General features: G+C 34.4%; 1 protein-coding gene across 5 annotated transcripts in view; it reads left to right on the top strand.

Annotated features, from left to right (window-relative positions):
• The window catches only part of Ptx1 (pituitary homeobox homolog Ptx1), a 68,820-nt gene that overhangs the window by 28,188 nt on the left and 22,236 nt on the right, over positions 1–18,396 (top strand). For 2 of the 5 annotated variants that reach the window (XM_076533308.1, XM_012289194.2), the window contains exons 2-3: positions 1,893–2,090; positions 9,164–9,420. In XM_076533308.1, coding sequence (XP_076389423.1) covers positions 1,893–2,090; positions 9,164–9,420 — 455 coding nt within the window. The remainder of the gene's footprint in view (positions 1–1,892; positions 2,091–9,163; positions 9,421–18,396) is intronic. The other 3 variants (XM_076533311.1, XM_076533310.1, XM_076533309.1) reach the window with 2 other exon arrangements.

Raw genomic sequence — 18,396 nt, 5'->3', positions numbered from 1 at the left:
AGATATTAATTCCAATAGCGCTTACCTAGATTACAGCCATAAATTATACAATTTCAATAATGAATTTTGTTTAAAATATACTTTGCAAATTCAATTGCCAACCTAGGAACATCATGTTTATAACTCTAACCTAAAAAATCACAGTGGCAATGAATAACGTGTAAAAACTAGAATTACATGAAAACTCGGATTACAAATTAGAATGTAGTAACGATTGCAAGGATCTCAACTCCCCTCTCAATTCAAAATTTTTGCACTGACAAATTTCAGCCCACAAAAATATTGTCCATCACATTTTCGAGTCCCAACTGATTAATGGCGGAGAAAAAGAGGCTCGTTCCCTCGAGGTAAATAATTTGAAAGTAACCAGCAATTTGCTACTCTGTCCGCGGTTTCTATTCTTAAAGTCGAAAGAAAATGTGGTCGAAACTGTTCGTAAATAATATCCTGCCTCGGTCCCCATACCGGGCGTTTAACAGACGACTAACATGCTCGTTAGCTGGTAACACACTTGGCAGTATCCTGGAAGAGTGACACGCGCGTCTTCGTGGTTCGCAGCCGACACTGTGGCACTAAATCAGACCGAGTTACGCGCCGACTAATTGTGAACCACGTCCCTCCTCTTTTGCCGCCCCCGTGGAAACCAAATATAACTAAACGGAGCGAAACTAAACGACCTGGCCGATTAACTTCATCGTCGCCTGCCACGGCTACACATTCTCAACACTCGGTTAACTGCGTTCGACGGATATACACGTCAATCTAATATCTTTATTTCGATGCATTTCACTTTATTCGTGTTAACGAGTTGTTCACTTTCTTATGAAAGTATGTATTGATAATTTTATTTTTATCGACTGATATCATTCTTTATTTTGCTTTCTCGTGAAATTTGAATTTTTTTTTCTTAATTTTTTATTGTAAATTATGTACTATTATGATGTGTTATAAATTCTTCTATTATGAGTTATGTGCTGTTATAATCTAACATAAATTTTTTTGGTGTAAATTATATGATATTATGTTCTTCACTTATATAATTTTCTGTTATAAATTATATACTGTAATTAATTTTCTGTTATAAATTTTTCTGTTACAAATGATGAACTATTATGATCTTCTACTATACATTTTTCTGTTATAATTTCCTGTTATAAATTTTTCTATTACGAGTGATGTGCTATTATGATCTTCTATTCAATATTTTTCTATTATAAATTGTAAAGTATTATCGTCTCCTATTAAAATTTTTCTCTTATGAATTATACTTCATATTTTAACTCGTATTTTAAATTTATAAAAGCATTTATAGAAATTTATAGAAGCAGTTAAGTATCCAAGATGAATATCGACACCAAATACCTAAATTCCTAAACTTGAAAACTGGTAATTTCATAAAATGGAAAACGCAATTCCGTATCTACTTGCACGCACCGTAGCAATGCCGTCAGTTCAACAAACACCAAATCTGCCCGTAACTACATTACATCCCTAAACGATAATATTATTCTTATACGGTCTCCCCTTTTACATAAAAAATCAAATCTCTATATATATACTTCCACTACACATATGCTATCCGTATGTATACATATCTATACATTTTGTTAACTCAAAAAAAATATACTTGACACCTCAACAACAATTGAACCTCAAATAATTTCGTATTTCACACAAAACAAACTCCTCGATTATCAAAAGTTGCTCAAATAACAAGATCGCGAGAAAATCTATATTATCTGTCTTAGTAAAATTTTTATAAGAGTAATGATTTTTGGCAAAGGGTGCGAGGGTGCGAAAAGTCCCGAATTAATATCAAAATTAATTAGTAAATAGTGGAGATTACGGTTGAGCTTAGACGACGTTGCAAGAGGGTATGATGCGTTTTGCAGTATGCGCGCAGGGCAACTTCCGGGAAGACATGAACGAGGGTTTGACAAGGCTCGATTTGACGGGTCATGGAGCTCACACCCCCGGTGGCAGCAACCCCAGTACACCGCGTGCAACACCCACGACACCCTCCAGTGGATTTTCTACCGCACAGTCCAGGTCCCGCAGGAACTCGACACACAGGCCGGATATTCGAAAAGGTAAAACACCTTGACACTTTACCACCAACTTTTCTGTATTCTCCCCAACCCCTGTTTGCGCTCTCTTTTAACTTACTGTGCTCCTTACCGATCAAATCGTGCCTTTAAATGAACTGCTTTCTGGAATTTCCTTTAGATTTTCGAAGTAGTATAGTGGTATTTAGTTGAATAGTTTGAGAGATGTATCCCGACGACATGAGTTGGCTTGTGAGGGGATCGACCCAGGTGTTTAAAGCTCCGGCTCCGATTGGTCAGTGTAGAAGAATGGACGTCTAGACTCACACATATTTTCAGCGACAGGAACAATTAGCTACAGTAAACACAGATACTAATTTCGCAAAAAACAATGACAGTTGGTAAACGTCTTGAGAGTGAATGAGATGATGCGATTGCATGATGCAGTTGTTATTGTCATTATTGTTCTTATTTGCCGAAATGTAACGCTGCAAGTGTTCACAGTAAGGATAGACGTAGCATCTTTTACTTTGGGTCGACCTCCTCACGTGCCTACTCGTGATTGACATATATAAATGAATTAAAAGTATAGAGTTTAACGGGCAAATGACTATCCATAGAGCGGTGTGTGTACGTGTGACTGACGCACACTTGGGATATTGATAGGCAAGCTACTTGAAAAGTGAAATCCTTGGAAAGGTTCCTGTTTATATGTTTGTGGATTTCGCGAATTTTCTAAATTATTAATTTCTTGAACATTGAAATTGCTGGTGGTTTAAATGTCTAAATTATACAAACTAAAAAATTTATTCGTATGACGAAAGATACAAATTCGGGCATCAATCAAGCCTGATATCAAAGAGATTTAAACGGATAGAATTCTCTGGTTATTCTCACGGATTCTGAAATCAAATGATAATAGAGAGTGTCGTCGGGTGCAACGCGAGAAAGGTGAGGAAAATGCTGCCGTCGTTTGTTTGCACGTTTGTTCGGCACTTAGCCGGCACTCTCGCAGCCGCCCCAAATCCCCTCAAATTGAAATATCTCTCGGAGTCTTACGGCCCTGGTTAACAACAAACCCCGGGGACGGATCTCACTTCACTCGTTGTAATCCCGAGACGAGGGCGAGGCCTCTCGTCCTGCTACTTACCCGGGTCCAGCACGTTCCTCTTCTTGCCGCTAGTAAAACTCCAAAGACGTTACCAACTTAAGATTCTTCATCGAGTTGAACGAGTTAGAAGACATCCTGCGAACTCCTCTCCATGAGTTCGCAGTTATTTTTAGAGGCAGACTTGAAGATTAATTTTTATTTCGGAAAGATTATCAAAGTTATGTCACGAACTTCTTGTAAAATTTCTTTATATTATGGCAGTGATATGTGAACAAGTATTAGTTTTAGAATTGAGTGATTGTATCGTAGAATTGTTGGGGAAAATATACTCTAGTGAAAAGTATATTAATAATATACATAGGAAGAAAATTAAAAATTTAATTATTTACAAATTTAAAAAATTGAAAATTCAATAATGTACAAACTAAACAAAGAAAAAATGTACAAATACTGAAACTTAAATGAGGGAAATTCAAATTCACAAATAACAAATCTAACTAACCATGAGTACACACTAGCGCACTTGCACGTGGACGTTCAGTTGCTCTCCTCATATCAATACTTTATTACTGAACAACGAAACTACATAACTAACTACCTAATACTAATTCAAAAAATAACTACTTTTAAACTAATTAGATAAAACCACAAGAATATCCAACAATTCTCTCCAGTATCTAAACTTATCCCCGAAGAAGCCAGAAATATCATGTTCTCATGAAAGTAGGTTGTATTTCGAGTATTACAAGCGTACAGATTAGGATGATGTTGAATAAATTGAAAAACATTGATAAAAAAGTTGGTCCGATCTTGTAAGTCGATATCGGCTCGACCTCATGTCCGTTAGGTACGTCGGTAAACAGACAGGGTCGTTTCGACCCATAAGATAGTTAGCGGCATCATCAGACGCAGTGATAGCGGTGCTCTTTGAAAAAGGAGGCAATCGATCACGGTGCTGTCAATACGAGTAAGGGAGCCCGGCGATTTGCTGTTGCGGAGTCAGGGGGCAAAATACCCTCACCTGTCACTGTCACGGTCATGACAAACACATTCGTGTTATTCTGGAACAGCCGGGCACAGTCTGGTAAAGATTACCGATCGAACAATCTAAACGGTCCACAATTACAGTCATAATTCGATGTCAGTAAATCGGGTCTGAACTTTCGTTTATGTACGGGTCCTATACTCGTGAACGTTTTACAAAATAAAAACGTAACGATGTCAACTCACAAGTTGGCACGTGAGGTCGATTGAGGGTCTAATTATTCATCATAATCACCATGCTATAAATTCATACCTTGCCGCATTCTTCTTGTCAATCAATTTCTCATGTACACACTGTTTAGGCCTACTGTTAGGCTTCAGAATACGAGGTCTGTCCCAAAAGTATCCGACCTTCTTTAATTTCTTCGCACCTGACAATTTTAGCGTCATTTGCCGGGTATGAGTATCAACTGCAAAGTTTTACGAACTCCCACGATATCGTAGTTTTCGTCGGGACGCCTTAGTTCATGTGCAACGTGCATTTGTTTACGAAGCGTTTTTTACGTTCGTCGCATTCTGTTGTTGTGAAAAATAAGGGAAGGATCGGAACAACGAATTTGCAACAAATTTTCCTTAAAACTCGAAAAGAGTTGTGCGGAAACCATCGATATGATCAAGAACGTATTTAGGAATGAGTATATGAGCAACACACAAATCAATGACTGGTATAAGCGGTTCAAAGATGGCCGCACATCTGTTGATAGTAACCCACGCTCTGGGCGGCCTTCCACGACAACAACACCTAACAATAGTGAACGTGTGCGACTTGCGATCAACGATAATCGTCGATTGACTGTGCGAGAACTAGAATGTGATCTTGGAATACCGAAAATTAGTTTTGGCCTCAGTTTTGGTCAAGCGGTGATTGGCTTCTTCATCACGATAATGCGCCAGCGCATGTATCGAATCTTGTGCAGCAATATTTGACGAAGCACAAAGTTATACAACTCCGTCAGCCTCCGTACAGTCCTGATGTGGCTTCTTGCGATTTTTGGTTGTTTCCAAAATTGAAAATGCCACTCAAAGGACACCAATTCGACGATAAAGAAACGGTCGAAACTAATACGACGAACGCTCTAAAGGCTATTCCGAAAAACGAGTTCCAGGAATGTTTCCATAAGTAGAAAGGTCGTTGGCAGAGTATTCTACAATCAAATGGGGACTACTTCGAAGGATGTCACCAGCCTGATGACGCAAGATAACACCAGCAGAGAAATATGAAGGAAGGTCGGATACTTTTGGGACAGACCTCGTATACCATAGAGAAGGATTAGACCTTCGGTTAGATTCTTTACCCGTAGCAGCAATAACACTGAAGGAGTCGATAATTCTATCAAGTGTTTTTAGTTTATTATTATTTACATCTGTATCAGAACCCTTAATCTTAGCAGTGGAGTTTTTCATTTACAGTTCTCTATTTATGTCAAGGTTCTTGCTTTTACTATATGCTGTGATTACTTTTTTTGCGGAAAACCTAAACGCATCGTACGTCACTTACATCTACATTTCCACCCAATCTTGTACAGATGTCAACCCACAAGTTGGCGCGTGAGGTGGACCCAAAGTAAAAGAAGGTCTATCCCTAACAGGAACACTTCTAGTGTTACATTTCAGCAAATAAGAATAATGCTAATAATAACTGTATCACGCTATTCACATTATTTCATTTATTGACTGTCATTGTTTTTAGTCTAAGAAAGTTTGAAATTTATAACATTTCAAACACGAAGGATTTGAACTTCAAAATGCTTCAAGCTCAAAACGTTTTATGCTTGAAACGCTTTACACTTGCAAAACGTTTCAAATTCGAAATGTTGAAAGTTGGGAAATTTTAAATGCAGAACTTTACTCGAAACACCTTAAACTTGAAATGCATCAAATTTAAAATGAAACTTGAAACGTTTGATCAAAACATGTGAATCTGGGAACACTTAAAATTTATAACGTTGGAAACTTAGAATGCTTCAAGCATGATACGTTTTGAGCTTGGAAAGCTTCAAACTTGAAATATTTGAATGTTGACGTGTTTGAAATTTGAAACCCTACAAAATTAAAAGCACTTAAATTTGAAACGTATATAATAAATTTTATTTGTAACGTTTACAATAAACTTTTCTTAACACGCTATGTGCTAACTTTTGTTAATAATGATAGGAAAATATCATAAAATAACACTTATGCATATCAGTTTAATGCTTAAAGTTCGAAGAAATTGGCTAGAAAGATCTTTCAGTAATGTTCGTAATGTAAAATGGCTAATCGCTAGCTTTCGCAAATGGTGACTGACTTCGAGGCACATTATTGTATGTCACGAATAAATAAGTACCTCAAAATAGTGCTCATGGCATATCAATTTGTAGATTAAAACTTTGTAGATTAAAATTTGTAGATTAAAATGTCTATTCATCCGTTTGCATAATATTCTTAATAAAAAATAACGTGTTTTGTATTGTAACAAATAATAGAGTAATCATTTCATAATTTAAAGCTGTTCATTAACGAAAATTGTACCGTCTTTTTTAAATCACCGTATATGTATATAAGGTTATGTCAGACATTTTATACTTCACAATCCGCCATTTTTTGTAACAACCTAATATTCATAACCTTTCCTTATATTGTACAATATAAAACAATTTAATAGATGATTTGTTTCAAATTGTTTTCGACATCGTTCAAATTTTGAAATCTTAAATTTAAAAACGTTACTTAGCGTTTCATGTCGCTATCAAAAATCTGAATAGTTTTCCGAATTTATTTGTTTAGAAATTAGAAATAAAAATTGTAAATGAGGTTCTGCTTTCGGAAAGGAATATGAAGTTATTTTTTATTTAATTGTTTGGGTTAAATTATTTTAAATAAGCTAATTAAATAAAATAATCCTCAGTTAAACTATTCAAATTCTAACTAGTTAAATTATTTTAGTTAAATTGTTCAAATTGAATTATTCTTAAATAAATTATTTTGTGTCAGTTAAATTACTTTATATAAATTATTGAAATTAAACTTAGTTAAATTATTTAACATAAATTATTAGAATTAGATTATTTTTAGTCGAATTTCAGTTTAATTAGAAAATGCAAGTAAACTCTACTATTAAATAAAAGTTTATTATACGGCGACAAGTTTTATTGCAATTTGTATTATCATTATAAAGATGTTACGAAAAATAAATATTGTAAATAACTTCACAATAATTTCATAATATTTTTCCATTATAATTTGTTTATCAATCAAATTTGAATATCTGTCGATGACTGCAGAGATACTTCGTGGTGGTCGATAACTCACCGATTGCGTTTCAAAATGAAATCTCGAAACGTTATTTCGTCACTCGGTTTCGGACCAATCGTAACACCGCGAAACACCGGGACGAATGGTAGCTCTAGAAAGAACGAACCTGGTGAATTTTATCAGCGATAAAATTCTTTCTTTATCATTACAGGCTAATTTTTATCGTCTGCAAGAATAGATATAATATTTATCGAATTGTTTAAGGCTCCAAGGAATAAACTCTGATGCAGCGCTTTGAACATTAACCTCAAAACTGTCTTACATAAAGTTATTATATGTACTCTTACTATACACTGCTATTGCTATTCTAAACATTTAACATGAAACTTTATGGTACATTAGGTATTCTTAATAAACGTGAGTGTTTCGTTACTTCTTTAGACTTTGATACTAAAGTCGATGATATGATAGAAAATTCTCTGGTCGATATTTCTCGTTTTATTCTTTTAGAAAATTAGAGTTAGACAAAGTATTTAATGGATTTCAAAGTTAAGTAGAGTATTTGGTGCATTTTAAGGTTTGATAGAATATTAAAGGGATTTTGGGATTAGGCAGACTTGATGGATTTTAATGCTAAGAGAAAGGCTCGAATTTTAAGGCTAGGCAGAGTACAGATTTTAGAGTTAGGCAGAGCATTTAGCAGATTTTACAATCAGGCAGAGTATTTAGCAGATTTTAGAGTTAGGCAGAGTATCTGATGGATTTTAGTATTAAGCATAGTATATGATAGATTTTAGTATTAAACAGAGTATTCGATGGATTTTAGTATAAAGCATAGTATTTGATGGATTATAGTATAAAACAGAATATTGTGCAGATTTTAGAATTAAGCAGAGTATTCAACAGATTCTAAAATTACTCAAAGCATTTAACAGAATTAAGAAGTAAAACAGTTAGCAGATTTTAGGTGTAGCATAAAATTTGTCAAGAGTATTGACAATAATATTATATTATAGTGTATGATCGAAATAATCGAGGTTGACGGATAAATGTTTTTTAGGAATAACGGTAACAAAACAATTGAATAATTCAAACAAAACTACAGAAATCAACTACAGAAATTTATGCAACAACTTTTCGGACAACGTAATACTTCAACCGTTACGACAAGACTGACCCGCGACGCCAGGCTGTTTTCCTCATTCTCTCCCAATTCCCACGTAAAAAGAAACAAATGCCATCTGATCCCTTGTCCTCTCGCTAATTTTCCGCGCCAAATCACAGTAACGCCAAATTTTCTTGGCGCCAATTGTCCGAGTCGCCCGCTCGACCGATCGCGCCCGATCGTACCCGACGACCCCCGAACAAACCGATCCCTCAATAGTATTGACAATAATATTGACAAATTTTAGGGTTACAAATTATTTGAAGCTTTCGATTTTCAAATTTCGAATTATTTGAAGCTTTCGAATTTCAAGCTTAGAAAATAATGTTCAACCCTCATAAATTACCAACACTAACAAGAAAATAGCAATAAACTTAATTGTATCAATAAAAACTGTATTATGTCAATAATATCAATCCCTTTAAAATTAAACTCAGAAACTGAAACTCTTCTCCCCAAGTATGAAGCCTTGTTTCACAAAAAGAGCAAACCCGCGTTTAAAATCGCGTATGTAGGGTAAGCTTTATAATTTTCGCGTGAATTGTTGTACTCTAACACTTTCAGGTGTTTGGACGCCGATAGAGGTGAAAGACGAATTGGGTACAGCCGGAGGGGTGGTTTCACCCAGTGCTGTCGGTGGTGAAAACGACACGGACGATAAAGATGGGAAAAAGAACAAAAGCAAAAGAAGACAAAGGACACATTTCACGTCATACCAACTTCAGGAACTAGAAGCTTTGTTCACGAGAAATCGGTATCCGGATATTACCGCCAGGGAAGAGATAGGTGTGTACACGAATCTTCCGGAACCACGAGTCAGGGTGAGTTATAATTTTATAATCAGTACATATGTAATACCTTCAAATTCAAAATTTAGTGTCATGGGCTGTTTGGGAGGGTTATTTTACTTAATTAATATATTAGTAAATTTGTATTCGAGCATAGTAGAGTATATTGCCGTTTGCATGGTATTTCACATAGTTCCTCACCATTTTAGGACGGGTTTCATGGAAATCAATAGGGATTTTCTTATTTCGTAATTTTAATTTCTGTAATTTTGTAACTTTATAAATTTTCCATTTCCTCAATTTTCTAATATCACTAGAAATTCAAATTTGTAAATTTTCAAATCCCCAAATGTTTATATTTCTAGATTTTCAAAGCCATGATTGTCTACAACTTCCAAATTACAAAATTTTCAAATCTCTGACTTTTTAAATTATCTAACTCTTAAGTTCTTGAATTTCTAGATTTCCAACTTTTCGATTTTCTAAATTCACTATTCTTCAAATTTTCAAATACCTGCACTTTCGAATTTCTATATTTTAAAATTTTTGACTTTCTATACTCCCAAATTTCTTAGCAAATCCTATACTTTCTAAATTCCCTAATCCCTTACTTTTCAAATTTCCAAAGCTTCAAAATTATAGATTCCCAAATCTCTGAAATTAGAAATTTCATAATTTCATACTTTTCAAATTCTGAAACCTCCAAGTCGCTGAAAATACCAATTTTAGAATTTCTAAATTTTCACATTTTAAATTTCTAAACTCCCAAACTCTCAAATTCCAAAACACTAAAACTCTAAAATTCCAATATTTCCTAAAATATTAAAATCCTAAAATACTAAAAATCCTGAAATACTAAAAATCCTGAAATACTAAAAATCCTGAAATACTAAAAATCCTAAAATACTAAAAATCCTAAAATACTAAAAATCCTAAAATACTAAAAATCCCAAAATCCTAAAATTCCAAATACAAAATTTATTTAAATTTACCAACTAACAACACTCTGTATACATAAAACTATTTTCATCAATCATGGCAACATACTCTCCCACTATGTATATTAAATATAAAAAGTCTGTATGTCATAAATTCATATACATATTCATTACCAAAGAAAAAAATAGAAAATTTCAGAAATTTCTGTCATTCACAAAATATCATTTAAAAACAAAAATTATTAATTACCAATATAACAATAATCCTTAAAATAAAGATCAATTTAATTTGCTGTTAGCAGAAAGAGATTAAGTTCTACGATCACCGGCAACCACAAAATGATGACTTAATTTAACGCCGATTAACGATGTTAAAACATCCAATAAACGATCGATCAATTATAATGGCACAATGACATTCAAAAACGACGATAATGATCGAAAGGAACATTCAATTGCAAGATTATACAAGTTAAAATCGATTCAGCAACGTTGGTTAGTGATGGAAGCAAATTGTGCATGTTAACGTTTCATTAAAGTGTTATTTTTCATTAAAAATAAGGGAAAATACTTATTTCGTCGCGTAAATTTATAGTAATAAATCACTTTGATCGATAACTAATCGATTTCAATGAAGAACTCTAAGTAACTTGATGCTCACCGCTTTGACTTTTCTTTTTGCTGTTTCTTCTTCGATATCGCTTGTTTTCTCGTTATCGACCATAATCGAGCATTATGGGTCTATCGATCATTATGTTCGATTTCGGACAAACAATTTTGTTACAACAGAAAATTCATTTATCTGTGTTTTTTATTGGACCGAACAGTTATGTCCGTGTTTTCAGTAGATTACATTTATTGAAGTTTATGCCTTGACACTGTTTTCTCTTTACCTAACTTGATTTGCGAACTTACATTTTAGGGTAATTTGTTAAAAGCTTCATAAACTTACACAGTTTCTGAAAAGTAATATCAAACAAAAATGAAAGTCGAATGAAATCCTGAGTGTTGTCCCGATTTACGTATATGTAATTGGTAGCACTGCAATATCTTACGATTTTCATGTCATTAATGGCACGAAAATGATATCATTATATGATTAGTTTACGTTCAGTTTAATTTAACTATTATATATTATGTAAGGTGAAGTAAGCTAAGTTCGTAAACATGCTGAGATCGTGCTGAGTTTTTCCTTATAACTTAATCATCGCCAGTTGCTTATTACAAAGTTATTAACAAGAAAATATTTATAAATATATCAATCTAAACTAATCTAACTGAATGTAGCATATTTTATAATTTAACGGTGGCACTTCATCAGAAGATCATACTGGGACGTACAAAACTCCAACCACAAAAAATATTACAAAGTATGTCTTTCAAAGAAACTACTCATTATTCTAATTTGAAAAAAATTATAAATAATCTTTGAAAGTTGTAACATATTATATAAAAAAATTTAGAAACGTAAAAAATTATGGTTTTCATAGAAAAATTATAACCTTTTTTCAATTTTAATATAATTAGTTAAAATTATATGTGCACACTCGTGGCATTTAACTGTTTGAGGAGAAAAATAGCAAAAATATCAGGATTTCTAAAAAGTTATTTTTTATGTAAAGTGGCTGAAATTAAAACTAAATTGACTGCAGTCGCATACCCCAGTGTAACCATTACGGGTTAAAAAACATGTTAAGTAAAGTTTGATTAAAATAATATTCCGGTTACACAACTTGAAATTTAAAATAATTTAAATTTGTTCAGCTTGATTTATAAATTCATCCATTACATAATTCTTGTTAGACATAGCCTAAAATACGAATCATACGGATTTTTGCTATCAGATCAAGTACAAAATCTTGATTCCTACAAATCTTTTATGGTTAACGATTTTTTAATGTACATTAAGGATTAAATTTTAGCGAAAAGTTACTCAGGAACATGTTCTTCACCCTTCGACTTATATTGTGACGCACTCGTGACGCACATTAGGGTTCAGATACAACAAACTTAAATTTGCACCATAAGTAAAATTGGTGTTTAGTACTCATCATAATTTGCAAAAATAATCAAAGATCCCTGAATCCAAAATATATTTCAGCGTTTTTCATTTATCTTAACATTGCAGTAATAATTAATTAACTCTGACTGACTACTGAGAAAATAGTAGGTTAAAAAGTTAATAATATGTGTCTAGGTCATTAGCACTAGATATAAGAACATTTAAAGATTTTATTATTATTATTATTAAGATGAAGTGGGGTAAGTTCGTAATCAGGCCAGGTGCATATACAAGCTATTTTTATTACAATATGAGCCAAATTTCTCCATTTAGTATGTTTGTTTCCTTCTTTTGTTTCACTATATCCCCTTTTATATTTCAGCTTAGAGTACTTGTTTGCAGTATAGAGTACTTGCATAATGCAGTAAAACGCATTTTATAGCAGATTTGTTGGTAATTCTGCTCTTGCCCCATTGCATATGAAATAAAGTTTCAAAGTATTTAATTTCAAGTTACGCTCTTACCCCATTTTCGGGGAAAGTGCAGAGTAGTTTACATTTTAAACAATTTCCTATCAAAATTAAAATGTACAAGGAAAATGAAGGTCCTAATTAATATTAATTAAATAGTAGTATTTGTGCAAAGTGTTCGATATCGACAGCGTTAGGTATTTACATAGCGGGCTGAAAATACTTACGTTTAAATACCAATTTTACAAAAACCAGTCTGTACCTACCCCACTTCACCTTATTGAAAAAACGATTAATAAATTGTATAACAAGATTTGTAGTCACATTTCTTCTTAAAAACGAATTAAAATTTGTTGTTCAATCGAATATTTGAATTCGTCGTTTCCCTGAGGTGAATAAAAATTCTTGATCAAGACTGATCGCGTTCGAATCGTAGTTAGACTCGAGTTGATCAAAGTAGCAACAGGAAGCTACAATGGACGCATTGATGCCTTGAAGTATCGATTACAAAGCCAACAATTCATGCTCTTTCTAACTGATACCTCGAGGACTCTCTGCAGACACGATTCGCTGCCAGAAAATGCCATTTTTTTATTTTGAATACTTTCATAATTTCGACAGAGTGACAGTTTTCGACCTTCTTCTTGCTCATGTACTTAATAAAATAATTTGAAGGTGAAATCATTTGCAACGCATAGTTTATTTAACACTTTTTTATGAATCAGTAAAACTAAACTTTGAAGAACAAACTGAAAATGAATTAATTAATGGAATCTGTGTTGGTCGATATTGATTTATGAATAACAGTGGACGTTAGTCGAATAATGGATAATAAATCAAATTTTTTAAATTGCAAGTTAAATTTGAATTTGAAATTTGAAATTAAAAGTACAATTTTATATTGGAAATTAAAAATATAATTTTTTATTGGAGATGAAAGTTACAATTTTAGATAGTAAATTAAAGTTACAATTTCATGTAGTAAGTTAGAAATACAAAAATTTTAAATAAATTCAAGAAGATATGAAATTTAATATGTAATAAATAGGATTCGTTACTTGTTATTCGAGTAACTGCACTCAACAATAAAAATAAAATTTGACAAAAAAAAATTTTAATTATAAATTGAAGTAAATATTTCACTCAAATTAAAGTGAATATTTCATTATCGAATAAATAACCATGTTTTGGAATATATAATAATTATATGATAACAAAGAATAAACTTTAGCAAGTATAGTTTCTTTAAATATAAAAATATTTATCAAGTATAAGTTTATAACTAGCAATTAAATGTAAGTATTACATTACATTTATCAAAGTTGTTGATGACTACCTCAATTAGAAAAATTGCCGACGTTCTAATTTTCGAACTTGACTATTTCGATAATGGACATAATCTCACCCTAAACACAAGCGACGGATTTCACGTACGATCTTGTTTCCAAGAGAAAAAACCCAGAAAGACATAATCTTAATGAGAAAAATCGCTCGTTTTTCGTGCGGTCATTTTTCTTTGTGTTCTCAAAAGCAACGAAGACACATTGCACGGAAAAAAGACGCTCGTGTGCATTCGGGGTAAATGGTAAAACGGTTACAAAGGGCAAAATGGCAGCATCAGGTAGAACAAACGTAAGACAAATGCAGTGGAAGTCGTTCAGGTGGTAACTACTCGTTCTGCAGTTTGAGTTGGATCAAGTTTCACGGCATGCTTCTCGACTTGACAATCCCGGTGGTTTCGTGCGTTTCAGCAAGGCCTTTAGGAACGCTCGTATCAGCAGATGAGAACTCGGACGAGGAACGTAGGAATCGGGGTTGAAGGGAAACAGGGATGAAAGTGGGCAGGTATGGGGTCACGTGGGGTTGCGCAGCTCACAAGGGAAGCTTTGCGCCGATAAGCTCCCCTGGATTTATAGGAACCACACCAGAGCATGGTACGGTGTTCCCGCCACGCTGCTATATGCCATGTACCAAAATGCTGCGGATCCCAGCTGTAGAGTTTTAGTGAAAAACCACCGCCTGGCCGACGCGACCGAGCTATTTATTGTTAAATTTAATGCGTTTGCATAAATATGATAGTCTTCCCTTTCTTACAGAATAAATTGGTGAAATAATTTATTAATGGGGTGGTTTTTTGGAATGGTGATATAATAAATGCTGTATTTGTTCATAGATGAGAATAACAAGAATAAAAATAATAATATAGCCCATATTACATATTAATAATAATATTATTGTTGTTCTTATGTATATTATATGTGATGATATTTAACAAACAAAAAAATACAATATTCATTGCATCGTTATTTTTATAAACCACTCTATTCATACAAATAAAATATGTGATTTATTTTGCAAGAAATAGATTATATCATTATAAACTATAACCTCATTGTTCTTGTTTTTACTTCAATTGTGACCAAACGGTATAACAAACGAAACATTACTTTTGTTTTAATAGTTTCTTTGACGAACCATATTCCTCTCGTACTTCAAATTTTCAAAATATACGTTTCACCAGAAAATAGGCATAATTGAACATATATTACAGCTTCTTTATTATTTTACATAAAACCTGTTTCAATTCTACCAATCACGATAGTTGTACAAGTCGTTGAACCGTAGCACAACGTCGTGTCATTCTTCTGTGAATACTTCAACACAAACTTCCGCACGCTAAAATTTACACGAAACGATTCCAACGCATTTACTCAATTCTAGTCGTTGCATTACGCTTAATTAATCCCGATGCAACATTTAATGTTCGCCGATAAATGCGTGAAAGCTTATCTATTTTGTCCACGGATTTACCGGTGTTTCGAGTAATACCTGAATGGTGATGCACAGCCAGTAATCTCGTAGCATCAGCTAACTCTACCGACAAAAGAATAGGGTCCCTGTTCGAATATATCGCATTTCTTCTTATTTCATTGTGGACGTAAATTTGTAATTCTTAGACTTAAATTATGTATTTCATAACTTTATCGAAGAAGTGAAACTTGTTTAATTTACTATCGTAAGGGATATTAGGAATAGTCGTACAGGATTGATACATGATTGATACAAGATTAACACAAGTTTAACACAAGATTAACACACGATTGATGCAAGGTTAATACCAGATTAATACAGAAGATGTAAAGAAAGCAGATATTACATATAGTTTTAAGTATTTAGGACAGGTGAATTAAAATGATTGTAATTGAAGACCTAAGAGTTCTGAAACGGCTAACAAGGTTAGGACGCCATTTTGTAGTGAAAGACATAGCGCAGTATTTGATTGAAAGAAGATGAAATACTTTAAGTAAAATATGCAAGTTGCATCAATTTTTATTTAGTTTTTGATTAACTTTTGTATATTATGATTAACTATCGTTTGATTAACAAAATATTTTGTTCATTGCTATATGTAATATTACATTAAAAAGCAGCAAATCTTTCTCTTTTATTAAAAAATAGTTTACCTTACATTTTGGTTCTAAAAATTTGGCCCTACTATCTAGAAACATAAAATATATTAATAAGAATATTCCTTAGTTTAAAAACGAAAAAACATATTAATAAAAACATCTCTCTATTTAAAAATAAACCTTGCCGCATTCGACGAGTCCGACATGTAATTCATTTAAAGTTCAGATCCTATAGATCTTCCTCAAATTAATATGCTTCATTTAAGCCTGATTACAATTTGCATAATCAAAGATCTCAGATTTCAACTTTTTGTATTTATCTGAACATTGTAATGAATGATTATTTCTGATTGACATAACTGACAAATAGATCATACAAGGAATTAATAATCTCGCTTCTACATCTCTCCTTTAAAGATATCAAATTAATTGCATTAGTAAATTACTTCATCCAAAAGTCTTAAATCACTGAATACGAAATCAACGGTTTTGATTAGGCCAAGGCATTTCCTGCGCCTGCCCGATCCGATCATACAATCTACGTATGAAAGATTCTGCAGCCATCATACGAGAGGACTGGTAGCAGAAATGGAGAAAGAGAAAGACAGAGAGCTAGTTAGAGGAAAGCAGGTAGATAGAGAGGAGAAACTGTGAGGGAAGCTAGGTACAGTTATCTGCAAAGAGGCAGGCGTATGTTTCGGTCGGTGGCAGCAGAGCGCGGCTGTCCGAGATAATCCGCCGGTGATTAAGACCATAAATCCATCGGCGGATTAGTATGGTTGCACCGCACACCGCGTGGCGGCGTCGTCGCACGAGCTTCTGGCTGCAAGCACACCCTTCTCTCTCGCTTGCACCCCTCTATCGGTGCATTCTCTCTGTTTCCGTTAGCCCCCGTGTGCCCCGTGTAGCTCCGTCTCTTTCCGACAGCCTAGCTTTGTCACACGTCGCTGATCCGTATTGGTACACCTCATAGCGAGAGGGGGTGAGGGGGCAGTTAGAGCGAGAGGGAGGATCCGTACGCGTAATGTTTAGGAGGGAGGAGGATAAGGGTTGGAGGGGCGAGCTTACACGCCATGGGAATGGGAAATGGGACGCCACGGAATATAGGTGGACACTAACCGGTATGAGAGTGAGGATTACCGGGTGTCATCCGTATTCGGCCGGGTTAGCGGCTGTCAGCGGCCAATACCATCGCTATATATCAATTATTACCTTTGCCATTGCAACGGCCGGTTGCATTCCGATGCACGCGTTGCCGCACTGCGCTGCGGTCGTCCGGATGCATATCTCTTCCGTAGGCCGATTTGCATCCGGTACGCGACCGCCTCCGCCCTTGCATTTTCCCTCTGTATATCGCTGTCCCTCCTCTCCCTTTTTCGCTAACCTCCCGCCACGGTTACACGGGTTTAACGTCGAACCCGTTGCTGCCGGCAACGCGTGCACTTGCCAGCTCGTAAGTTCTCGTGTGCACAAAGGCTCAGCCCTGGCTGTCTTCGGGATTTTAGTCGGCGAACGCGAGGATTCCGCGGCGTTATGAACCTCCACGACCGAGCAAAGATCCGCAGATTAACGGGCCAGTGATTGAGCCTGTAATGGCGGGGATATCTGTTACCGTGATACGCCGGATTTCAGGGATAAGCAACACCGGGTTCTCGAGTGCTCCGTTTCAGTCGAGATTGGCCCTCCAAGGTTTTTCTGCTTGGTTGAACTGTACAGTCGAGTACAAATATGGCTTTCGAAAGATGTCGCAGAATTGAGGCAACTGGATTGTGGCAATCTTCCACTACTTGATTATTAAAAATTACCAATGATTTAGCTTCTATAAGAAAATATGGCAGTTCTGTTTGAAACAATTGTGGTGATCTTCTATTTGATCTTCGTTGATCCTTGTTAACAAATGTGGCTTCTCTAGGGAAAATGTGGCAATTATGGTTGATGCGATTATGGTGATCTCCCACTATTTCATTTTTACAGATTTTTACCAGCAAATCTAGTTTTCCTAGGAAAATGTGGCTACTAATTGAGGCAACTCAGTTGTGACAACTCTACAATATTTTATTTTTAGAAATCTTTGAAGATTCGAAAATTTCAGAACAAGTCAAGTTTCATATTTTTAAATAATTGAAGAGCTGTAAAGAGATAGAAAAATTGTTAAAGAGTAAAGAATTAGGGAATATAGGACTCTGAGG

Source organism: Megachile rotundata, chromosome 7, assembly GCF_050947335.1.
Source record: "Megachile rotundata isolate GNS110a chromosome 7, iyMegRotu1, whole genome shotgun sequence".
Taxonomy (NCBI): domain Eukaryota; kingdom Metazoa; phylum Arthropoda; class Insecta; order Hymenoptera; family Megachilidae; genus Megachile; species Megachile rotundata.
Note: the sequence above shows the minus strand (reverse complement) of the source record. Positions and strands in the feature narration are given on the sequence as shown.